At 42.3% G+C, this 26,633-nt stretch overlaps 1 protein-coding gene and 1 long non-coding RNA gene across 7 annotated transcripts in view; one reads left to right on the top strand and one right to left on the bottom strand.

The window, feature by feature from the left end:
- LOC143930718 (uncharacterized) overlaps nucleotides 1-22,829 on the top strand; it is a 53,572-nt gene extending 30,743 nt beyond the window's left edge. The window contains exon 2 of the long non-coding RNA XR_013262814.1: nucleotides 22,665-22,829. This is a non-coding gene — a long non-coding RNA (uncharacterized LOC143930718). The remainder of the gene's footprint in view (nucleotides 1-22,664) is intronic.
- Nucleotides 1-26,633, bottom strand: part of SH3PXD2A (SH3 and PX domains 2A) — a 472,602-nt gene that overhangs the window by 180,979 nt on the left and 264,990 nt on the right. For 5 of the 6 annotated variants that reach the window (XM_077455261.1, XM_077455259.1, XM_077455260.1 and 2 more), the window contains one exon: nucleotides 5,491-5,519. In XM_077455261.1, the coding sequence (XP_077311387.1) occupies nucleotides 5,491-5,519 (29 nt within the window). Of the gene's footprint in view, nucleotides 1-5,490; nucleotides 5,686-26,633 lie in introns of those variants that run through there. The other variant, XM_077455265.1, reaches the window with a different exon arrangement.

Below are 26,633 nucleotides of genomic sequence, written 5' to 3'. Positions count from 1 at the left end.
GGCAGTTGTGGTGTGGTGTCACAGACCTGCATCAGTAGCAACTGGCACTAAAAACTACAAGCTGTTTAATTTTTGCCACATCATTTGTACAGCTATGAGCAGCTGTGGGTTAGTGTCCACACAGGTCATGGGGGGGGGAGGGGGGGGGGGAGGGCAGCAAAACCACCTAGTTTTATTGCCCTGGCCTAAGGCTACACATGTAAACAAAGCCTTATGGCGATGTCAGGGGGCTACAGAGAATCATTGATCCTACGTTCCACCTGGCCACCATTACCTAGTCAGTTAGGACCTTTACTATTTTATAAAGCTTTAGGTTTTGCAGGAATACAAAGACTTTAACGGCAGTGGAAGAATCCTTCTATTAGAATCCAGGTGAGTTAGTTTCAAAAGCGAGCAAAAAGCTGAGTTGTCACTGGAAAAGGAAAAGGGGGTAACCTCGCAATGTTTACACTTGTTGTATTGAAAACTTCCTAAGAGAGATTTCTTCTCTGTAGTATTTTTTTTATGGTACAGGAAGTGAAGGGATATCGCCTCACAGGTGGGGGGGGGGGGGGGGGGGGGATTCTGCCTAATCTATTCAAAACTAAAAACAAAACAAACAAAAAAAAACGATATATGTATTAAATTAACATGAAAATCCCTATCTGAATGTTTCTCTTTCCTTTTGTATGAAGCTCGAGAAAAATGTGCCTATATAGCCGCGTACACATGGGCGGACTGTATGGCCTACTTAGTCCGTCATACAATCCGACGGACAGTCCGTCATACTTTCGAATGAACGGACTTGACCACACACACGGATGCACAAACAGTCCGTCGAAAGCTTGCGCGATGACGTGTACAGCACGTACGACGGGACTAGAAATAGGAAGTCCAATACACAGCAATGCAACCTTCCGCCGTGTAAATCCTTTCTGAGCATGCGCCATTCTTAGTCCGTCGAACTAGCCTACTGACGAGCGGATTGTCCGCTGAAACCAAAGTATGACGGACAGAATTTCGAAAAATCCGAAATACTTAGTACGCCAGACTGCACGCTGAAAAAGTCCGCTGAAGCCCACACACGAGCGGACTGTCCGCTGAAATGTGTTTCGACGGACTAAGTAGGCCATACAGTCCGCCCGTGTGTACGCGGCATAAATCATACAAAAATGCACTTAAACATATATTACCTTTCAAACATAAGTGTGAAAGGGCTTTAAAGAAAGTACTACTATAAATAAAATCTCTGATCGGATCTGAAATTCCAGGAGCTGTGGGTAATGTTCAGTGCAAGTCTGCAACATCTTTTAGATTATAAGTCACACAAATGAATCTTATGCAGCATATGGAAATAGCACAACAGGTATAGTTGTGCTCATAAGTTTACCTTGGCAGAATTTATGATTTCTTAGCCATTTTTCAGAGAATGTGAATGATAACACAAAAACTTATCTTTCACTCTTGGTTAGTGTTTGGCTGAAGCAATTTATTATCAATCAACTATGTTTACTCTTTTAAAATCATAATGGCAACAGAAACTACCCAAATGACCCTGATAAAAAGTTTACATACCCTGGTGATTTTGGCCTGATAACATGCACACAAGTTGACACAAAGGGGTTTGAATGGCTATTAAAGGTAACCATCCTCACCTGTGATCTGATCTGTTTGCTTGTAATTAGTGTGTGTGTATAAAAGGTCAATGCATTTCTGGACTCCTGACAGACCCTTGCATCTTTTATCCACTGCTGCACTGACGTTTCTGGATTCTAAATCATAGGGAAAGCAAAATAATTGTCAAAAGATCTGTGGGAATAGGTAGTTGAACTGTATAAAACAGGTAAGGGATATAAAAAGATATCCAAGGAATTGAGAATGCCAATCAGAAGTGTTCAAACTGTAATCAAGAAGTGGAAAATGAGGCGTTCTGTTGAAACCAAACCACGGTCAGGTAGACCAACAAAATTTCAGCCACAACTGCCATGAAAATTGTCCGGGATGCACTAAAAACCCACAAATAACTTCAGGTGAAATACAGGACTCTCTAAAAACATGTGGTGTGGCTGTTTCAAGATGCACAATAAGGAGGCACTTGAAGAAAGATGAGCTGCGTGGTCGAGTCACCAGAAGAAAGCCATTACTATGCAAATGCCACAAATTATCCTGCTTACAATACGCAAAACAGCACAGAGAGAAGCCTCAAACCTTCTGACACAAAGTCGTTGGAGTGGTGAGACCAATATTGAGTTTTTTGGGCACAACCATAAACGGTACATTTGGAGAAGAGTCAACAAGGCATATGAGGAAATGTACATCATTACTACTGTGAAACACAGAGGTGGATCGCTGATGTTTTGGGGATGTGTGAGCTACAAAGGCACAGGAAATTTGGTCAAAATTGATGGCAAGATGAATGCAAAATGTTGTCAAAAAATACTGGAGGAACATTTGCATTCATCAGCCAGGAAGCTGGGCACGGAACATACTTGGACATACATGACAATGTCAAACATGCCAATGATCCAAAACACAAGGCCAAATCGACCTGTCATTGGCTACAGCAGAATAAAGTGAAGGTTCTGGAGTGGCCATCTCAGTCTCCTGATCTCAATATCATTGAGCCACTCTGGGGAGATCTCAAACGTGCAGTTCATGCAAGACAGGCCAAGAATTTACAGGAACTGGAGGCTTTTTGCCAAGTGGAATGGGCAGCTTTACCATCTGAGAAGATAAAGAGAGATAAAGATGTTAAATGGGGCAATAAACGGTCTTTATAACTGGAGTAAGTAAACTTTTGATCAGGGTCATTTGGGTTGTGTTGTCATTCATATTCTCTGAAAAATGGCCAAGAAATCAAGTGAGATAGAGATTAGACAGTGGAGCAGGAATGTCTACTACATTGTGCTGTACACATAAATGTCACATTGCTCTTCTTTGTCTGTTAACCTCTTCCCACGATTTTTTTTAGCAGCCAATTCACTTTTTAATAAAAGTAATCCTAGCAGGTATACAGCAGCAGGATCACTTTTAAAGGCACTGGAATTTACCCCCCCCCCCCCCTGCTGCCTTTACCAGGTTCTCCTGCCCAATTGGAGAGCCTGGTAAGGATGGGACTTGGTGTCACCTGGTTCCTGGGACACAGTGAGAGGAGGGTGACCCCTGGAAGTCGCACATCTATGGTGTCCTACTATGATGAATGGAGTGGCAACCTCAGCCTGGACTCTGACCAAGCCACGCCTCCAATGCATTTTACTCCACCACATAGAGCTTAGTCATGGGGATCCCCATGACTAAGCTCCGGGGGGGTGGAGTAAAACATGTTGGGGGGGGGGCATGGCCTGGCCGGAGTCCAGGCTTAGGTTACCACTCCATTCATCATAGTAGATCACCATAGATGTGCGACTTCCACCCTTTCCTTGAACTCTTGCAGGAGCCAGGATGGGCTCCATCCCCTGTCAGCACTATAGCAGTAGCTGCAGACGCACTGCCTACATACCCCCACCCTATCAAGCCTGAGCGGCACACACACTTTTCCCAGGACACAGTGAGAGGAACTGATTTTATTCCTCCCACTATGTGACGTCAGAAACCAGAAACTGGTTTGGTCTCATGTAAACAAACCAATTCTGGTTTGATCGGATGCTTTGGAGGCCAGAGGAGACATCTGGGGTCTCATAGAGAGGGCCTGTCAGCCCATGTGATAGTAAAAAAGTGGATTAAAAAAACAAGTGTTAATTTTGTTAAAATAAAATAATAAAGATATATGTTTTTAAAGTGCTCCGTTACCCCCTGTGGTCACATGCAAAGGTGAACGCCGATCACACCACACATGTGAGGTATCGCCATGAACGAGAGAGAGGGAGCAAAGATTCTAGTGCCAGACCCCCTATGTAACTAAAATGGTAACCTGTAAGGCCTGCTTCACACATATGCGAATTGGATACACGTTTCCCCACATCCAATTCACATGACGGGAGAGTGTGACCACACTTAAAAAGGATCCTGTGCGCCTTTGGTTCTGATTCAGGTGCAAATTCAGGCAAAAATTTGGACCTGATTTGCACCTGAATCAGTGAAAATCAGTCATGCCCTTGGACCCCATACTGTGAGCCATGGCAGCAGCATATGTGAACAGAGCCAAAAGGTTTTTAAAACATAAAATGTCACCTATAGAGATTTTTAGGTAGCCTATGTTGGTGCTGTTCCACAGGTGCAACATGTTTGGTATAAATTTACTTAGCATAACATCATCTTTTCTTTTTATATAAAACAACTGGGCATTACATTGTAATTTTGCACATTAAAATTCAATAAAGTGTATTTGAAAAACTGCTGCACAAATATCATATGACATAAAAATATCTAACACCCACCATTTTATTCTTTAAGGCCTCTGCTTTAAAAATATATAAAATGTTTGGGGGTTCTAAGTAGTTTTCTAGCAAAAATAAATGCTGATTTTTACATGTAGGAGAGGACTGTCAGAATTGGCCCAGATTGGAAGTGGTTAAGGCTGGCTTGGGCAATTGTAAAGTTTAACATTTTGGCATATCCATCTAATCAAAAGTTGAACAATTGGTGTCGCTCTTCTGATAAACCTAAAACTAATGGAGGGTAGAAAACAAACACAAACTGTGTGATTGTGATCCTTTTATTTTGAGCATATACATCCACTATGCCCACCCATGCAAATCGCTGTCACTGCCTACAAAATGTTCACATTGATACAAGATTCTAGAGTTCACCTGTGACAATAAGTAAAACATTTTGCATTGGGTGTATATCCTGCAAGCATATACAGTACATGAATACTGCATAAGCCTGTACAAGCATACAGCAACATGTACAATTGTTTTAATCAATTTTCATCCTTGAATAGTTCCATATACAATTATGTCCATTAGTCAGCAGAAATGATGAACAGGATGTAGCATAAACCTTACCCCACCCCTCCAAGAAACCCCTAAAGACTCAATATACTAAGTAGATAAGTGATCAATAACCCTCTTGCAAATTAGAAGGATTCTGTAAATCTCCTGGACTCTGGTTGCTCGGGAAAGCAATATTACTTATTGTACTCTTGTTGCATCTCATCTCAGAGTTTAAGCAAAGCTGTACATGACAGTTACACTATATTACACTGAATTTGAGTTGAATGGTTATTCATTTGTTAAGACTTTTTTAGACAGGTTTGAAAAAAATAGAAATAATGATAAAAAAAAATTAAAGCAAAGCATTACAGGAACTAAGACTTCACTATATCGCCTTCAAAAACAGAGGCAGAGCTGTTAAAAAAACTGCTGGATTCTGTAAACATGAGTTTATTAATAATGAACATAGATATTGGCAACATAGAAAAGAGCAGTAAATGAAAAGGATGAGATGGTTGAAAATATAAGCATGCATGCGAAAGCTACACCGCCATATACTACCGTATGTTTGACTGTTTGGTGTTTCAGAAATAGGTTTAATGCAACAGGAACATAAGGAAAAATGTATTTTGCTTACCTGATTTACGCTTTGACGAGCCATAGTCTCTGAAAAAGAAACAGCAGCAGATAGACATAATTAGTGAGGCAGTATTGGGGGGCTGAAAAACAGATGTGCCCCACCCATGCAGTGAAAAACTCCTTATGTTCTCCTATCTTCAGCTTCACTGAAGGCTCAGACAGTGACAGAGGATGGACTGACAGGACCACAGCAGCATCTCTGTACTACAAACAGCTGCTGCTGCTGCAACCAACACTGGCAGGCAGAGGACCATGTGATAGGATGACGAAGCAACCATCCCTAATTATACAGGGGGAGCTTTCCCTGCTTTTACAAGAGGCTTCAAAGGAAGAACCTGTTCAGCATCTGTCAGTATGGATTCCCTATCTGGGAGGCACCTGTATAGCTAGTAGAGGATTTTTGCAATGCAGCCTAGTACTTAACATTGTTCCATAAGATTGTAGGATGTAAACGCTCTCGGATTTAATATAAAGGTTCAGAAAGGATGCACTATGACTGTTCTGCTCCACAACAATGAACAATGGGAGGGAAAATAGTCTTTTTTGAGGATCTTTAATTGCAACACAGATACTGGCACTTTAGCTCTTAAGGATTTTTGCCCTGGAAGCCTAAAATAACTGCTGGCAACAATAGTTCATCTGTATTTGGAAAACATAGAAAAGCATTCAAATAGCACTGAAACATACCGTATGCACAACATATGGACAATATTTTTACGTTGATTCGAAATGGATAGGGTAAAGTTTTGTAGTAGATGCCACTTAGTGCAATTACCCGCTGTCTTACTGTATTCATTGGCATGGCATTTGCCATCTGGAATTTGCATTTAAATATTGACAAAAAGGTATCAGCAGTACTATGTGGCACTCACCAACTCTCTGCTGTATTAGCAAAGTTTGGACAAGGCAAATTTTCTTAACCCTTTAAAATGCCTGTAGCGGCTTCCCGAAGTCCCCCACACTCAAGGAAACCACACTTATGGCAAAATTGCCTACATTACATGATAATCTCTGTGCAAGGCCAGCCTTATGGCTTTTTGCCACCAGACATTTTGGGTTTGATAAGTTTTCACCAGTGTCCTTGCAGAGGGTGGCTATTCTTCTTTTGTGTATGGAAGGCATGATCACAACTGGGTCACATATATCTTTAATTTCATTAAACTCTTGGAATTTTTATTTTATTTTATGCAAATTAGAAAACATATTCTCTTTAGGAGCACTGACCAATAAAGTAAAAACCATATCACTTTCACAAGCCCAACTGAATACCTCTCTGCAGGATCATTAACACCACAAAGATGAACTTTTATAATACTATGATACTTTCCACAACTTCAAGGAATGATATCCTCACCCAGCCCCTCCAAGTAGGAAAATATTATCTAAAAAAACATCACTCATATCAAACTCACCTACATTTGCTAATCTATTCTTAGAATCTCCTAAACATACAAAACAAACCATCATATGGGATCTTATTGCCAGCTTTGTTCACCTTTTGGATCATTGAAATATAAAACAGACCCCTGGGAGTTTCAGCAACATGACAGAGGAGTCTTCTATCTCTCCTGACTGAGAAGGAATGTTTTTCTATTCCAAGAAAGAGTAGGAGGCCAAGAAACACGTAGCCAGTTATAGGGCGAGTTAAAAAATGTAATGTACAGTATGTGATGCGGAATGTTGCGAAACTTTTTTTTTTCACTGCACTAACAAAAGGAACTTTAGACTACAGATGTGTTATAACACACACACACTGGTTCACAGCAGGTCTCTGTGCCTCATACAGACGTTATACTGAACTCAAAGCAGCCAGAAGCTTAGAACATAACCTCAGAATTATATTAAAACTGATGCTGAGCTTGCAATTCCCCCTCCACCCTGGTCACTGTTCAACATGCAAAGCTTCAGTCACTTCATTCCTAGAAAGACACCAAATAAACTCACCCATCAAGATTCACATCTGTTTTAACTTTTGTTGTGTTTACAGTGTTGGACTCTAAAGACAATCTGTTGTCATTAGAGGAAAGCACATATATTACAAAACACTACTTGTTAACCATGTTGCAATAAGAAAAAAAACCTTGTATTCATGGAAAATTTTCTATCATCGTTTATTTACTGAAACAATACCATTTCTTCTGCTTTTACAGTCCTAACAAACTGTATTGCTCCATATTTGGAGTTGTTTGGTTACTGTCATTTAATCTTGAAGGTGAATTATTTAAAGCATGGATCCTAAAGACTCAGATCTCACTAAAAGGAGAGAGACACTAATGTGGCATAAACTGCCATACAGTAAAGTGTGAATTCAAGCACTCAAAGCGGAATTGAACTGCATCATAGCACCACAAAACTGAAAATGCTATTAAATTCATTTTTAATATTCAAAGCAATCCCATTCATACTTCTAAGTCTGTATGCTTTATTTTGTGGAGAGATCACTTTGAAAAATACTCCCCTAAGCATTGCTATCTGTGGCTATTTTGAGTAAGGGCAGGTGATTCGTGTAGCATTTACTTCCTGGAATCCATCTGTCCTTAGGCATGCACAGGCAAGAGGGTGTGCTTAGCTGAGAAAACCCCTCCTCCACATGAAAGGAAACAAAAATGCCCATGAAGACTCCTGGGATGTATGACATCATTTTGGCCTATGCTAGAAATCAGGAAGCAACTGAAGAAATGTAAAAAAAAAAAGTTAGAAAAATATAATATACCTTCCTACCGTATCTATGTACTAATGTTAGCAGCATGAGGATTACAAATAGGTAAAGTGACTGTAAAGGCAAATTTAAAAGAAAACAAAAAAAATGTGTATACTTACCTGTTTTGTGCAATATAATTGCACAGAGCAGCCACAAATCTCTTTTTGGTTCCCCTGACAGCGCTCCTGGCCCCTCTCCTCTGTCCAGTGCCCCCATGGGAAGCCGCTTTCCATGGGGGCACTCGTGCATGCTTGCGTCCAAAGCCAGCGAAACCAGAAGTGAGGGGAGAGAAGAGCTGCAGTTGTTTACTGTGCTGGATTGAATGAGGGCTCAGGTAAATAAAAGAGGTGGGGGGTGAGGGGGGATGCTGACAACTAAACATTTTTTACAAAAGTGCATTAACCCCCCTGGCGGTGTTCCCGAGTTTGGCTCGGGGTGGAAGTTTTGTACAAAAGCGGTAACCCCCGAGCCAGACTCGGGACCGCATCGCAGAATGCAGGAGGAGATTACTTACCTTCTCCCCTGGATCCAGCGATGTCCACCCCAACCCCCCCCCCCCGCTGTATGAGCGACTCGTCCTCCACCGGATCTATCACGGAGCCGATCTCCGTTTCCTGCGAGCGTTGCGACAAATTCAAGAAGTGAAACACACAGTATACATACAGTATAATGTAATCTTACAGATTACATTGCTGTATGTAATTATTTCAAATCCCCTTTGTCCCTAGTGGTCTGCCCAGTGCTCTGCATGCAGTTTTATATTATAAAAACTGTTCTTTATGCCTGGAAACTGGAGATTGTCCATAGTAACCAAAACTGTCCCTTTACATCAAAAATTATTTTAGACCAGCTAGAAAACAGCGATAATAAATTAGAATCACTCGCAGAATTGAGGGATAGCGATTTGTGGGGAGATCCGTCATCAAATATTGAAAAGTAATGACAGTGACAATTCTGCAACTGAGCAAATTTCAGTGTTTTTGATTTGATTACATTATTGAATCATTTTTATTATTGTTATATTATTATTTGGTATAATTATTTATAGTTATTTATTATATTATAATTTATGATTTCATTTTTCAAACTTTATCATACCTGGGATGTCTCCTAGACTCTGGTTTGAACAGATTTAAGAGAGTTATTCCTAAGAATTGCAGGACTACAATATAAAATGCCAAATTTTCATGCAAAATAATTGTACCGCTTTCAGCACCTAAAATCCGAAATAATCATACCGCCAGTGAGGTTAAGGTAAATAATGTTTAGGCTATACAACCACTTTAATGTTAATTGAGAAAGTTTAGTTATGCTTTATGGAACAAAATCTTGGATCCCAACTGTAAAAGAGTGGTTAGTTCTCTACTATAGTCTGACATATCTCACAATCCATGGAAACTATGGGGGAGGCGGCGGTAGAAAGTACTGATTCATGCTTTGGTGGAATTTCTCAACGTACAGTACAGTAAAATATCTTCTCTCCGTCAACATCAGCCTCTAACTATTTATGATGAACTGCTAAAATGTATATATATATAAACACATGTAAGTGGTACTCACAACTCTTTCAGATAAGCAACAGGCGGTAAAACAGTAGATAACCAGGCAAAAACAAAAAAGAAGCTATGGTGGAAGATTGACCAAATAGTCCACTGGTGCCATCATACAGTGTGAAAGCTCAATACAATAATATCTGGTTTATTGGAATGCAGACAGTCTTCTTTTAAACTTTGGCAATAAATCTGCAATGTTAGGACTTCACTAACGACTTGCAAGCATTGGGACTCTTGCAAGCTGCTTTGTTCTGTTTGTTTGCCAATGCCCTGTATGAACACCTGCAATGATGCATACTTTAGCCTCCCTGGCGATATGATTATTTTGGATTTTAGGTGCTTAAAGCAGTACAATTATTTTGCATGAAAATTTGGCATTTTATATTGTAGTCCTGCAATTCTTAGGAATACCTAACTTAAATCTGTCCAAACCAGAGTCCAGCAGACATCCCGGGTATGATAAAGTTTGAAAAATTAAATCATAAATTATAATATAATAAATAACTATAAATAATTATACCAAATAATAATATAACAATAATAAAAATGATTCAATAATGTAATCAAATCAAAAACACTTACTCGTTACTTTTCAATATTTGATGACGGATCTCCCCACAAATCGATATCGCTCAATTCTGTAAGTGATTCTAATTTATTATCTAAAATAATTTTTGATGTAAAGTGACAGTTTTGGTTGCTATGGACAATCTCCAGTTTCCAGGCATTAATAATATAAAACCGCATGCAGGACACTGGGCAGACCACTAGGAACAAAGGGGATGTGGAATTATTACATACAGCAATGTAATCTGTAAGATTACATTATACTGTATGTAATGTGTGTTTTTCACTTTTTGAATTTGGCGCCGATCTCTGTCCCCATGTGTGGCAACGCCCGGCTCTGTGATGAATCGAGGGAGGACGGGGGACATCACTGGATCCAGGGGACAAGGTAAGTAACCTCCTCCTGCATACAGCGATGCGGTCCCGAGTCTGGCTCGGGGTTACCGCTTTTGGTACAAAACTTCCACCCCGAGCCAGACTTGGGAACACCGCCAGGGGGGTTAAAAGGAGATGTCCAGCCTTAGCTCGTTTGGCTGGGTTTCTCCTCTGGATCACAGGAGTGCAATTCATTTTGCACTCCTGTAACCAATTTTCAGCAGAGAGCGGTCAGAAGTCTGCTCTCTACTGACGTCACACAGATCAGTCCAGGCACCGTGTCATCCCAACAATAGAGTCTGGATCTGCCAGGTACCTGGACAGCTCAGCGCTCCTGTGAGTGTGGAGGAGCAGAGAGGAGAGCTGCTGATTGACAGTCAGCATCTCTCCTCTCGGAGCTATGAGAACCAAGACATCAGCAATGTTCCATCACTTGGTTCTCAGTGTAGAGGTGGCAGGGGGCAGAAGCAGGATCAGACCAATGCTCCATCACTTAGGTAAGTAAAAGCCCTTGTACACACGGTCGGACATTCTGACAACCAAATCCGTTGGATTTTGTCCGACGGATTTTGTCCGACGGATTTTGTCCGAAACTGTTGCATACACACGGTCGGACAAAGTTGTCGGGAAATCCGATTGTACATAACGTGATGACGTTATTTCGTTACGACGGGACTAAGTTCAGGCTAGTAGCCAATAGCTTTGGTCTAGGAATTTGATCTGAGCATGCGTGGCACTTTGTCCGTCGGAGTAGGCTACACATGATCGGAGTATGTCCGATCGGAGCATTTTGTCTGAAAATTTTACGGACAAGTTGGAAAACTTCAGACAAAACGGTCCGATAGGACACATTCCGTCGGAATCTCCGACCGTGTGTACAAGGGCATATGGGGGAAAAATAAAACCACATTCTTCTCTTTTAATGAAGCCGAAGACAATCCAAAATAATAATTCCCAAACTATCGCACACAACTGATGATTTTCGCCATGTTCCTTTTAGACCTTTGATGTTGACACTGGGATAAACCTATTCTCACACAATAACAATGGGCATTTACTAGTGTAGGTGTGCACAATTTGAGAGCCACAATTCAACATAGGCACATGCTTGAAGGGCTGTAGTGCATGGAAATTGTCAAAATGGTTAAAACTGAAGTTTATTCAGCTGTTTTGTTTCCCTGGTTCTCCCATCCACACTCCCATCAATAGGCTAATTCCATTTTTAAATAAAACATTTCTATTATCATTACTTTGTTTTGCATCCAATGACATCATCATCACTGGGTTGTTTGCTTCTCTATGCAAAGCAGGCAGATCATGGTTGGCAGGATGGCCCAGCAGGGTGCTGTGTATAGCTTTCTGAAAACATTACAGCTCCCTGACTATTTCTCTCTCAAGAGCCCTCAGCCCTGATCTTAAGAGGTGTCATATAAATGTCAAAACCACTTAAAGAGGGATTCCACCAAAAAAAAAAAATATTAAAAGCCAGCAGCTATAAATACTACAGCTGCTGACTTTTAATAAATGGACACTCACCTGTCCCAGGTTCCAGCGATGCCGGCAGCCGAGGCCGATCGATCGCTCGGCTCTCGGCTGCTGCAGCCACCGTTCTAGGTGAGGGAATCAGGAAGTGAAGCGAATCGGCTTCACTTCCCCGTTCCCTACTGCGCATGCGCGAGTCGCGCCACGCAATTGGAAATATCCGCGCTGTCACTGGGACCCGTGTGTGTCCCAGCAGACAGCGCGGCAGGGCAGGAAATGGCGTAGACTCCCACGGAGTCTATGCCCGGAAGTGGGTGTAAATACCTGTCTTTGACAGGTATCTCCACCCCCCTCCCCCCTGAAAGGTATCAATTGTGACACCGGAGGGGGGGAGGGTTCCGATCAGCGGAGGTTCCACTTTAGGGTGGAATCCCGCTTTAATGTGTGGATGTCAGTCTAGAGGAGTGGGAATTCCAATGGAGACTGTATTTGCAAGTAGACTGTCCTACGTAAGGCTTTAAGGCTGAGGAGAAAAGAGCAAGATGATACATGATGCTGGATACCCTCCAGCTAGGAAATTAGGTGTGTGAAGGAGATATATTGTATAGGAGAGGAGCCTGTACAACTGTGAAAGACTGAAGGTAAGGATGGAATTCATCTTTTAAAGTGGTTCTATAGGCTGCAGGTTTATTACCTTCATGCATTCTATGCTGGGATAATGAAGCAACTACAGGGTACCGTTGATGAAACGGAACTGCATATACAGTGCCTTGAAAAAGTATTCATACCACTTTAAATTTCCACATTTTGTCATGTTACAACCAAGAACATAAATGTATTTTACAGGGATTTTATGTGATAGACCAACACAAAGTGGCACATAACTGTGAAGTGGAAGGAAAATGATAAATGGTTTTCCAAATTTTTTATTAATACAGATGTTCTGTGAAGCCCTCAGAGGTTTGTTAGAGAACCTTAGTGAACAAACAGCATCATGAAGGCCAGAGTCGGTACAAGGGGTGGGAGCCCTGGGCGGAGTGTGAGAGGGGGAGCATTGTTAGCAGGCATACGAGTCCTATGCTGGGCTACACTAAATGGCGGGCTGTCATCCAGCCCAAGCTGCTGCTCTATCTGGAGCCCTGTGATCGCGCTATTTAATCGTCGCTTTTGTCCCCAGTCTCCTCTGCTATCATTAGCAGAGTAGAGAGCAGCGGACGGAGGGAGGCGGGACAATTCTGCACTGGGGGCAGGACCAACACTGCGTGGAGAGCGGTAGCTGCCTGTCACATTAAGCTGGAGGTGATTGGCTGCTAGGAGGCGGTCCTAGCAGCCCATCCCCAGTTCGCTAATATGAAAAGTCAGCCCGGCAGCTCCCGTGACCCACCCAGTGCTGCTGTGTGGGTAGAAGGGAGGAGAAGGGAAAATATATGGAACTGTGAAGGATGGGAAGCGGGAGAATGGGGGCAGTGCTGTGTGGAGGGGTTGTGTAAAGGGGGCAATCCTGTGTGGGGGGATATGTAAAGGGGCAATACTGTGTGTGTGGTGATATATAAAGGGGCAAATACTGTGTGGGGGATATGTAAAGGGGCAATACTATGTGTGTGGTGATATATAAAGGGGCAAATACTGTGAGGGGTGATATGTAAAGGGGCAATACTGTGTGTGTGGTGATATGTAAAGGGGCAATACTGTGTGCGGGGTGATATGTAAAGGGACAATACTGTGTGTGGGGGGGGGGGGGGTCATGTAAACGGTGAAATACTGTGTGTAGGGTGCTATGTGAAGGAGGCAATACTGTGCGGGGTGATAGGTGTGAGTGAACTCTGTTTCTATCGCATTAAACCTAATTGAATTTATATATTTGTATAGTATATTCTTGTTTTGAAATGACATTGATTCTTTCTTAAAAACGGGGGAAGTGGGGCGTAGTTTGCCATCTTCGCCCTGGGCACCAAATGGCCTTGTCCCAGCACTGATGAAGGCCAAGGAACACACCAGACAGGTCAGGGATAAAGTTGTGAAGTAGTTTAGAACAGGTTAGGTTATAATCAAAATATCCCAAGCTTTGAACATTTCACATGGCAACTGTTCAATCCATCATCTGAAAATGGAAAAAGAGCATGGCTCAGCTACAAACCTATCAAGACATGGCCGTCTACCTAAATTGAGAGGCCGGGCAAGGAGAGGATTAATCGGAGAAGCAGCCAAAAGGCCCATGGTAACTCTGGAGGAGCTGCAGAGATCGACAGCTCAGGTGGGAGAATCTGTCCACAGGATAACTATTATGCCACGTACACACGACCGAACTTTCCGGCCGACTAGGTCCAACGGAATCAGTCCATCAGACAATCCGATCATGTGTGGGATAATCTGATAATTTTACATAAAAAAAAAAATCAGACAGACCTAGAAATAGAACAGGTTTCAAATCTGTCCAATGGACTCAATTTCTATTGGGAAAACCATTCGTCTGTATGCTGGTCTGACGGACCTAATACGATTCAAGGGAAGCTATTGGCTACTGGGTATCGAACTTCCTTTTTTAGTCCCGTCTTACGTCATCACGTTCAAAACTAACAGACTTAGTCCGTTTATGTGTGGCCAAGTCCATTCGTTCGGAAATCCGTCGGAACTCCCCCGAAAGTCCGTCGGACATTTTCTGCCGGAAAGTACGGTTGTGTGTATGAGGCATTAGGCATGCACTCCACAAATATGACCTTTATGGAAGATTGGCAAGAAGAAAGCCATTGTTGAAAGAAAGCCCTAAGAAGTCCCTTTTGCTGTTTGTGAGAAGCCATGTGGGGTACACAGCAGACATGCTCTGGGCAGATGGGACCAAAATTTTACTTTTTGGCCTAAAAACAAAGCACTATGTATGGTGGAAAACTAACACTGCACATCACCCTGAGCACACCATCCATGCTTTGTGAAACATGGCGGTGGCAGCATCATGTTGTGGGGATGCTTTTCTTCAGCAGGGACAGGAAAGTCTTGATGGGAAGATTGATGGAGCCAAATACAGGGCAATCTTAGAAGAAAATCCGTTCTACAACTCTAAACATACAGCAAGAGCTATAATGGAATAGTTTAGATGAAAGCATATTCATGTGTTAGAATGGCCCAACAAAGTCCAGACCTAAATCCAATTGAGAATCTGTGGCAAGACTTAAAAATTGCTGTTCACAATCGCTCTCCATCCAATCTGACAGAGCCTGAGCTATTTTGCAAAGAAGAATGGGCAAAAATTTCACTCTCTAGATGTGCAAGCTGGTAGAGACAGAGAGAGTTGCAGCTGTAATTGCAGTGATACAAATGCATGCCACATTTTTCACATATTTATTTGTAATAAAATTGGAAAACCATTTACCAATTTCCTTCCACTTTAAATGATATGCCACTTTGTGCTGATCTATAAAATAAAATCCCAATATAATAAGTTTACGTTTTTGGTTGTAACATGACATAATGTGGAAATTTCATGGGGTAGGAATACTTTTTCAAGGCACTGTATTTTGCCCACTGGAGATTAAAGGTCCTCAGGCAGGTACACTTCACTCAAATGACAAAGTATTGATATGCTTTATGCCATAGCATTTATTTATGATATATACATAGGTTGGACTTGTGACTTTTTTCAACCTCACCTACAATGTAACTATATGTAACTATATCAGTCTAATGTAATCTGCACAATAGCACTTGGTCTAGAAAACTGGATAGGGACATGGAGATAACCAGGCTGTAATGCTTAACTGCAGTAGAGAAAAGACAGGCTTCAAGGCATGCTTTTCTGTCTGCTAGAGTTTTATAAATCTCAAAACTGGATGGACAGATAAAAAAAGCATACAAGTTTCGACTGTGAATTTAGCCGTTTGTCTAAAACTCAGCTTTAAAGCAAAGGTACTTCCACGTCCAAACTGCTAGCGATTCTTCATATCTAGTAATAGGGATATCCATACTTACAGTGCATGGCTAATGTACAGGGAAAATTGATGGAGATTAAGGGATTATTTCCAATTGTTCAGATCTTTCTGTGCCTAACACTGTTCATATATACAATAAAGAGCTACACACATTAGGCCTTGACCAATAGCCATATATTTGGATGATGAAATGTGATTGGTTCCAATAGGCTCCTAAAGATTTGCATTCCTCTGTGCACAGTAGCCATTATAAGGAGACATAAAGCCACACATCAATTTTTCTTTATCTATCGATGCCTGTTAAAAGAGCTTTGGATAGGAAAAGGAATGCATGGCAATGTATTATTAAGTACACCAAGTGCACCTCTAAAATGTGCTTCAGCCCAAGCCCAGACATGTCAATTCAGCCTGAATCTGAAATATAAAATGTGAATGATTTCAAAGGCCATTGAGCTTTACAATCATTGGCTTGCTGCAAATGGTTTACAGTAAGAAATACATAGAGAATAGATGAGCTTTGCACCTGGAGATAAATATAAAGAATCAGAGGTCCTCAGTTTTCAAATAAGGGAGGTGCAAGGAACCTCCACCATGCTTCACTGTTGCCAGCAGACACTCATTATTGTACCTCTCTCCAGCCCTTAAATAACTCCCTCCTGCAACAGCCAAATATTGTTAATTTTGACTCATCAACCCAGAGCACCTGTTGCCATTTTCTGCACCTAGTTGCTATGTTTTCATGCACGGTTGAGTTGCTTAGTCTTGTTTTCACATCGGAGCTATGGCTTTTTGGCTGCAATTCTTCCATGAAGACCACTTCTGGTCAGACTTCTGGAGACAGTAGATGGGTGTAACTGGATCCCACTGGTTTCTACCAGTTCTGTGCTGATGTTACTGTTGGACATCTTCTGATGTCAAAGGGTAGTAAGCATGATGTGTCTTTTATTTGCTGCATTAAAAGGGTTGTAAAGGCAGAAGACTTTCATGCATTCTATGCATTAAGATAAAAAGCCTTCTGTGTGCAGCAGCCCCCCTAATACTTACCTGAGCACCATCTCTACTCAGCGATATTGCAGGAGTGCCTCAGCTGTTCGGGACTCCCCTCCTGATTGGCTGAGACAGCAGCGTGGTGCCTTTGGCTCTTGCTGCTGTCAATTACCATAAATACAGCCATGACTATCATTGCCAACTCACAGACGCATAGCATGGGAAGAACTGTAACCTAACTAGACCCAGCCCGCTTACATTGTTTACAAGTGTCACTGTGCATCAATAGTTATGCGAGTAAGAAACTCTGCATTGCTATTTTTTTGCATTTAATTTTTCTCTGTTGCATCTAGTTGCCTGTAAGTTTTCACCAATCGATTCATTAATACCTGTTAAGTTCACTTTAACACAATCAGACAATTTTTGATAACTTGTCTATTAGCAAGAAAAAGTAGAGCTGCTGTCCATAAAAATGGGATTTTTGTACTCACCCTAAAATCCTTTTCTCTGAAGTTCATTGACAGACACAGCTCCTTTAATTCATGACCTTAGGGTTATCACACCACTTCAGCAGAGGACAAGGCAGAACATGTAACACATGTAAAAACAGCAAGACTGCACAGCACAGCCCATGAGGCTGTTCCTCTGGCTATAACCCCTCGCCCTGCTTCCTGCAGCTCAGTTCGTCAAAAAGCAGTACAAACATAAATAGGAGGGGTGGGTGCTGTGTCCGTCAATGAATGCCCAGGAGGTCCCAATTGCTCTGGTGGAATGAGCTGTGACAGGAAAAGGGGGCATCCGCCCCTTTAAGGTATAGGCCTGAACCACGATCTGTCTGATCCACTGAGAAATGGTGGACAACGAGACCGCCAGACCTTTTTTCGGACCAGCCACTGAGACAACAGAGAGTCTGACTTCCGGAAGGGAGCCATAGCAGACAGATACACCCGTAAAGCCCTGACCACGTCCAGGGAATGTAAGGCAACCTCTTTTGGGTGTGTTGGCTTAGGACATAAGGAAAGTAACACAATGTCTTCATTTAGATGGAATGCCAAAACCACTTTTGGAAGGAAAAGGGGCTGCAGACGTAGCACCGCCCTATCCTTGTGGTTGACCAGTTAGGGAGACTTACATGACAAGGCCGCCAACTCAAAAACCCTCCTGGCAGATGTAATAGCCACTAGAAAAACTACTGTCTGAGAGAGTGTTAACAAGGGAATCTCCCTAATGTTCTCAAACGGCGATTTCTGAAGCGCAAATAGCACCAGATTCAGATCCCACTGAGGTAGCGGTGGTCGAATTGGAGGGACTACGTGTCGAACCCCTTGCACAAAGGTACTCACCAATGAGTGAGTTGCCAAGGGCTGTTGGAAAAAAGACAGCCAAGGCTGATATCTGTCCCTTGATGGTGCTTAAGGCAAGTTTCTGATCCACTCCTTGCTGCAAAAACAGCAGGATCCTGGAAACTGAATAAGTGAGCGGACGCTACCCCATCTCCTCACACATGGGGATGTGAGCCTTCCACGTACGATGGTAAATCTTCCAGGAAGAAGACTTCCGTGCCCTCAGCATATTGGAAATTACAGAGTCTGACAGACCTCAGTCCTTTAGCACATGGTTTCAACAGCCATGCCGTTAAAACAAGCGAAGTTAAAACAGGATGAAGTATCAGACCTTGCGCTAGAAAGCCCTCTCGCAGCGGTAGCCACCAAGGAACATCCGCCACCAGTTGTACTAGGTCAGCGTACCAAGGATGCCGAGGCCAATCTGGAGCAATTAGAATTACCGGAATCCCCTCGGCCTCCACTCTGCGCAGCAGACGTGGTAGAAGTTTGAGTGGGGGGAAGGCATAAATCAGCCGATAATGCCCCCATGGAGCCACCAACGCATCTGAATACCTCCCGATGCAACGACCATTCCCCTGGGTACAGCATCTGACAACTTAAGTAGTCCATCTGCCAGTTTTCTACCCACGGGATATATATAGCTGACAGGGCCAGCACATGTCGCTCTGCCCACTGGAGGATGTGAGTGACCTCCCGTGCTGCAGCTGAGCTCCATGTTCGTCCTTGATGGTTGATGTACGTCACCGCCGTAGCGTTGTCTGACTGGATCCTGATCGGACGCCCTTGTAGCCTCATTGACCATGTGGAGAGGCAAAGTCTGATTGCACCAAGCTCAAGCACATTGATCGGCAGTTGGGATTCTTCCCGCAACCAAAGGGCCTGGGCCAACTGTACTCCCAGCACTCCCCCCCAACCGGTCAGGCTAGCGTCCGTTGTGATCACCGTCCAACTGAGAGGAAGGAACAATCTCCTGAGCCGAGGGGCCGGAGACCTCAACCACCAAAGAAGGGAAGCCCTGACTAACTGTCTCACCAGAATTTGACAATCCAGGGATAATGGAGATTTGTTCCACTTTGACAAAATATCCTTCTGCAAGACTTGAGTGTGAAATTGAGCGTACAGTACCTCCTCAAAAGTGGCTACCATGAGGCCCAGAATGCGAATGCAGAAGCACAGCGACGACCACCAGCTGTTCATCAACAACTTCACCGCAGCTTGAAGAGTCTGCAGCTTGTCGGAAGGGAGAAAAACTCTCGCTTCTGAGGAGTCCAACAGCAAGCCCAGGTACTCCAATCGTTGAGTCTGCACTAACACCGACTTCTTTAGGTTCAGCTCCCAACCAAACTCCCAGAGAGTCTGCATGGTGATCACTACATCCTCCCTTAATTCTGAGGTGGAAGCTGCTCTTAGAAGGAGGTCATCTAGGTAACCCATGATTGCGACTCGGGGTGTTGACGCCAGGCCAAAAGGGAGAGCCACAAACTGATAGTGCTCTACCCCGACTGCAAATCGCAGAAACCTCTGATGCCTGAGCCATATGGGTACATATAAATATGCGTACCGGATATCCAGGGACACCAGGAAGTCCCTCTGATGGAGTGCAGCAACCATGGTGCAAACTGATTCCATCCTGAACCTTTGCCCTTTCACAAAGCTGTTAAGGGCCTTCGAGTCCAGGATTGGATATATCCCTTCCTTTTTGGGAACTACAAACAGATTGAAGTAGAATCCCTGAAGCCTTTCCAGCGACAGTACAGCTACTATCCCCCCTCGCAGTAGCAGGTCCCGTACTGCCCTGAACAGGGCTTCCCGACGAGCTGGAAGTAGAGGTAGGTTGGGGGGAAAAAATCTGTTTGGTGGACAAGAAAGAAACTCTATATTGTATCCCAATGAAACAAGTTTGCAAACCCACTGGTCGGACAGTAGAGAGGTCAACCGGGCTGCAAAGTCCCGAAGGCAACCTCCCCACCCGAAAGTTGGGCGGGGGCAGCTTGTCGGACTGGAAACACTTATCAGCCGACCTGGGTGGGTCAAAAAGCAGTTTCTGAGTGGAAACAGAGGGCCCTTGCCTACGGCGTGGCTCCTTACCCTTCCTGGACTGTGGGAGCAATGTGTTCTTCCCACCGGTAAAATTTTTAATAATGTCATCCAGCGAAGCTCCAAAAGAAAGCTCTATTTGTGGGAAAAAATTAACAACATTTTGTTTGGGTACAGTGTTGCATGACTGCGCAATTGCCATTCAAAAAGCGACAGCGCTGAACGATTAAAATTGGCCTGGGTAGGAAGGGGGTAAGTGCCATGTATTGAAGTGGTTAAAGATGTCAAAACATTACTGCAGTTACTGTTTGACATAATTAATTTTTATTTGACAGAAGATTGATCTATTAGGAATGTTTTGAATAATTAAACTTTTCCAAGTCTAATAACTCACCAAATCTAACAATTATTTTTTTTTGGAAAAACTGGTTGTTGCAATGAAATAAGATTCTTTAGGCAGAGAAACTGGTAAGTCTAATGAAATGAGATTCTTCAGACTGACATTATATCAAGAGGATATAATTCAAGGCCAAATGATTTTTCCATGCTGTTTACCAAATTGATAACAAGATTTATTATTTTTCTAGAGGCAGTCAAACACATGAATACGTTGCCAGAACTGTCATTAGCAATGAAACCAAATACTTGGCTAGGGAAAGAGTGTGCAACACCAAGAGTTATCCATAGCCAAGTAGTATTAAGTAATGAATTCTAAATATAGTAAAATACAAGGAAACACCATTCTACTAACAAGTCTAACTTTTTCCCCATATTAGAAACAATACTATTTTATTCGCTCAAAATTTCTATCTCCACAGCCAAATGAAGTGCTGCAGATTATAGTACAACTAGAAGGACAATAGTATAAATTAAAAGTAAATCTGTGTACCTACCCGCAACAATAAAATATCAAAAGGAGCTGAACACATACAGCACAGTAATTGAAGCAACATTTATTTGCTTTTCCCATTAAGTTCTGACTCTTGTCTGACACTGTTTGCGCAGTGACACAGAGAGCAATTCCACCTCTATTTCTTTCTCTGTACGATAAATACTAGCAGTTAAATCACCTGCTGGGGGCAATAGTAGATTTGGTGAAATGTACTTAGACCTGGTTCATCATGCAACTTTACTTACACGATTTCAAAGCTGCAAGTCAGTGCAACTTCAGGTGCGACTTGGCTGACTATAGTGCAGGAACTACCCTTTCAAATCTGTGCTGCCCTGCAAAGTCAGCATCACACAGATTTGAATGGTGCCACTGCCGACAATACGGTGAAACTTTGGACCTGTCAAATCGCATTACAAGTCGCACCCGTGTGAAGAGGGGCAGAGAACTAGTTTTAAAGTCTCTAGTGAAAGTATGGGGACTGCTACTATAACAAAGTTCAGCATGATGCTAGTACATGATGCTAGTACATGGCCTGTTCATTCGATTAATACACATGAAGAGAATGAAGAGTATGTCTTCTGCAAATTGATGGCTACTTCCAGAAAAAAAATAGAATGTAGAACATATTATAGAGCTAAAACTCACAAAGTAACAATGGCTGAGTTGTCCAGTAATAGGTACATATTATCATTTCTGATCATCACAACACTATTGTTACATGAAGTATGAAGAGTGGGCGAGATCACAAATATTCTCCCTGATCAATACCACTTGTGATTGGATGAAGCCGCTTATACACAAAAAATAACTTCATGATCTAGCACAGATCTTAACAAATCCAAAGACCAGGATTCATGCTGTTAGGTCCTCTGAGGTGTAAGCATAGTCTTTCCTTTAAATTTTCAGGTTTAAACTTACACTTTCCTTAATTCTGTACTCTACTGCAGCAAGAAGATGAAGAGGATGCATAGTCAACTGTTGTCCAGGCCATGGTTAAACACCATGTACAGATTCTATAGAAAATGACACTCTTACAAGGTTAAAATTCCAGTGAAGGCAGTTGACAAAACTAGGACTGGCGCTTAGGTTTATTAATACCTAACCTAGATAAGCTTGGACTTCAAATGTCTAACCTTACAGAGCTTGCCAAATTCATAGATAATACTGTTAAACGTTTAGAAGCACATGCCCAAGTTTACTGTGGGTATTTTCAAAATCATCTTTTCTTCATTAGAAATATATTTTGAATGATGGATAACAGCACTAGTCATTTTTTTCTTATATCTTATATGTTGTTGATATTTTTCAGGTACAGTCCAAGACTGGAAGTGCAAACACATGACCGATTTTACCGTCGGAATATACTCTGAAGGTTTTTCCGATGGTGTTCCGTTGAAATTGTCTTGGGCGTACACACGATCACACCAAAGTCCGATCGGGGGGACATACAACACGTACGACGGGACTAGAAAAAGGAAGTTCAATAGCTAGTAGCCAATAGGCTCCATCTCGTACTTGCTTCAGAGCATGCGTCATTTTTGGTCCGTGGAACAGCATACAGAGGAGCAGTTTTCCCGATTGGAATTGGTTCCGTTGGAAATATTTAAAACATGTTCTATTTCTAGGTCTGTCAGAATTTTCGAAAAAATAAAAAAGTCCAATGAGGCATACACACGATCGAATATACAATGAAAAGCTCCCATCTAACTTTTTCTGTCTATTCCACTCGTGTGTAGGTGGCATAACACTTAGAAATGGAACCTTTGGCAAATATGTAATGGTGCCACAATGAGGATAGAAAATAGAAAGAAGATCAAGTGGTATTCAAAAACTTCCTCTTCTTTGAAGCCTACATGAGTTATTTTGTTCATGCACAGATTAAAAGACAACAGGGCCTTTGACTCATCACATCATAATGGAAATAAGCCATCAATGACCATTAAACAGTTCCCGTTGTTAATATCTCTGCTCATGAGACGATGAATATACCAATTGTAAGGCATCCGGGGACTTTCTACAAGTCGTTGATGTGAATGCTCTGCCCGGATGCCACACAGAGAGCTGCTGAGGACAGCAGATGCCCCTGGGTCATATACATTAAAAGATAATAAAAATTAAAAAGGAAGAGGACCCACATACTAAACAGCAGAGGCTGAATGAAACTTGCAGGCTTAGGCTTAGAAGATCTGAGCTTTAGCACAGCCGTATATATCTGGAAACAGGTAAAACATGCCCACTTAACATCTTTATAGAGCAATAATAGGAGTCGTCCAACTAATTCTCAGACCTTCAGTATTCAGTCTGTGACTATTGCCAATCCATTCAAGGGATTCAACAACCATCAATCAATTTGAGCATCTTACCCCAAGAGGCACTGTAGGAGGGAATAAACTGCCATGTCTTAAGTTGTGGCCCCCATTCTTGAAATTTCCAAAGAATGTCTGATAAATAGTACACAAACCCAAAGCAAGTTAAAAGCCTCCAGAATGCAAAGTTTTTAAGGGCTCATGGATAAAAGAGGAAGGTAGAGATAATAGAGAGAAAATTAAACAAACAAAAAAGAATCACGTGTATCTCACACCTTCAAGCATTTACCAGCACACTGGCAAACATAAAATGCACCCCCCCCCCCCCCCCCCATCCAGACACAGGAAAGAAAAGGACACCAAACACACACAAGCTACCACCACTCACAAGTTACAGTCTTGAGAGACACCCACACTCCTGATGCTTCCAGTGTGTAAACTGCGCTCTAGACGAGACTGGTACCCAGGCTTTCAAAGACCACACACACTGCTTTCTCAAGGCACTTACAGAATATCCAACCACCTAAAGTGTTGAGGTAAACCCACAGCTACCCATAAACATTGTCTGTAAAATGTTGATTTCTCAAAATCAGCCTCTGCTGCTGTTGCTGTGTTGTTTTTAAAAATGCATGTTCCAGACCTTTCTCTTCATGCTAACTTGACTAACTAGTCAGTCACCGATCTGAATCAGGATGACAGCCCTAGAGCTTTGACATTTAAATTTGAAGCCCCAGTCCAGGCATGATGATCTTACCATTTTACAGTTGTTAAAAATTATTTTGCCTTAGCAGCAACCTCCATCTTGCAGGCTTTCTTCCATGTCTTGAAAATCAGTTTGTTGAAGAAGGCAGTCCAAAAAACCAAAGGGAGGCTAAATCTAAAACCTGAATATTACACAAAACAAACCAATTTCATCTACTGACCTGGTGGCCAAACATGTTCTCGCTAAGGCCATGTGGTCATTGACTCCAACAATCAGCAAAGTGAAACAGAAAATAAACTGGTTTCTTCTCAATGAGAAAATTATATTGATCCTTAAGACTCAGTCTCTAAGTTCAAATGTATCTGGACTACCTTAATTGATCATTACTTTCAGTGGCGCCCTATCCATTAGGGGCGCAGAGGCGCTGCCCCCAAATCCATGCATCTGGCCCCCAATCTACATGCAGGGAGCCAGACACTGATTTCATTTTTTTTTTTTTACGCACATGTTTAGAGCCTGAGACTCTAATTGGTTTAAAAAAAGGTGGGCTGTGGGAGCAGAGCACTGCGCCCTGAGCCCACCCAATTGTGTGACAATAGCAAATTAATATTCACTATTGTCTTCCTGATTCTCCTGAACTTGATCATATTGGCTGACGAGGGAAGGAAAAGGGAAGCTACCAAGGAAAAAAAACCACAGTGAAGCTGGAGACGCAGGGTAAAGCCACTGAGGAAGCCACCCCCACGGGGAGGAGACGCAGGAAGGAGCCAAAGCTGATAGATGGGGTAAGTCCGGGGCTGGTAGAAGGAAAGACGAGCAAATGACAGGTTGGTTGGGTTTGACTAAGCGACCGACGGACTGACACCCAACGCAAAATATGCAGCACCAGCCACCACTGCTTCCCACCTGACTTCTCACATGTTGTTGGATCCTTTGACAAAGTAGTCATTAAGGTCAATGATACGGCATCAGAAACCTAACCACCCAATTTCCTCTCCAAAACTCTTTTCTACACCCTCTTCCTTTCTCTACTCTTCTACTCTGGTTCCACACCTTCAGTTTTACCATGGGCGATAAATATCAAGGCATACTTTTCCTCCCTCCCTTTCTTGGTTCCCTTGGGGACTATAAAAATTTAATTAACTGATATCAAGACCTGTGGGGGTGTCCTAATGTATAATCGATAGTCATTTATATATGTTTCACTTTTTGGGGAAGATGATTTTGTGACAATTCAAAGTCTTGGACTTTGTATCATTGTTCTGTAGCGCTCTACCACAATGCATGTTTAAATCCTTCAATAAAAATGTATTGAAACATAAAGCAGTTTGTTTAGATGTCAAAAATAGTACAGCTCCTGCTGTACTTCTGACCACACCAAATGTAGCCCTGCAGGTCTCATAGACCGCAATACAGGTATAATTTCTCTACCCCCCTCTCCTGATGGCCATTCACAGAACACATAACCTTAGGCTTAGTTCTGTAAATGGCCAGGAGGAGAAGGGGGTGGAGACACAACACCAGTGCTGGGGTCTCTGAGACCTGATGCACCTACAACTGGAGTGATTAGGAGTATAGCGGGAGCTGTACTGATTTCAGTATCTAGGCAAACTGATTCTCAAGACTTTGAAGAAAGCCTGCATGACAGAAGATTGCAGTTGAGGCAAAGGAATGTTTTTTAAGTGCACGATGGCAGCTCCAACATTTTTATGCTCACATGTTCATTTTAGGGTTTTTATGAAGGTGAAAATTCTCCTGCGATTCCATTTTATTTGTCATGGTGGTTGCAATTCTGTGGCTGGCTGTGCCAGATTAAACAGCAAACCACAAAATGGTAAAGTATAGAATTCTGTCAACTGCAGCACTGAAAAAGCTGTCAAGTTACTTTTCTCTCTGTTAAAAGCCAAAAGAAGCAAGCAAGAGCGGCAGTTGGATAGCAAAAAAACAATTCTGTACTTGTTAGTGGAAAATAACTGATCCACAGGTTGATATAAAATGGAAAAACAACTGTAATGCTCTTTATAAATAGTGATTGTTCACTCCCTATCAGTCAAAGTGTATTTACACTTTTACAGGCAAATTTGAGAAAATCCCACTATATTTTTTTTTTTAGACATGCTGCGTAACTGGGAACACATTCCAAAAATAAACGATATCTTACCTTTTAGATCTCTCTGAGGAGGAAGTGTCATGGCTAACTTTAACAATGAATCTGCCCCAAGTCTGTCTTTATTAACATACAATGCAAGATTAGCCTGCATAATACAGA

The sequence above is a fragment of the Lithobates pipiens genome, unplaced genomic scaffold (genome assembly GCF_037356315.1).
Source record: "Lithobates pipiens isolate NorthernLeopardFrog02 unplaced genomic scaffold, aLitPip1_a1.2 Scaffold_25, whole genome shotgun sequence".
Classification (NCBI taxonomy): domain Eukaryota; kingdom Metazoa; phylum Chordata; class Amphibia; order Anura; family Ranidae; genus Lithobates; species Lithobates pipiens.
Note: the sequence above shows the minus strand (reverse complement) of the source record. Positions and strands in the feature narration are given on the sequence as shown.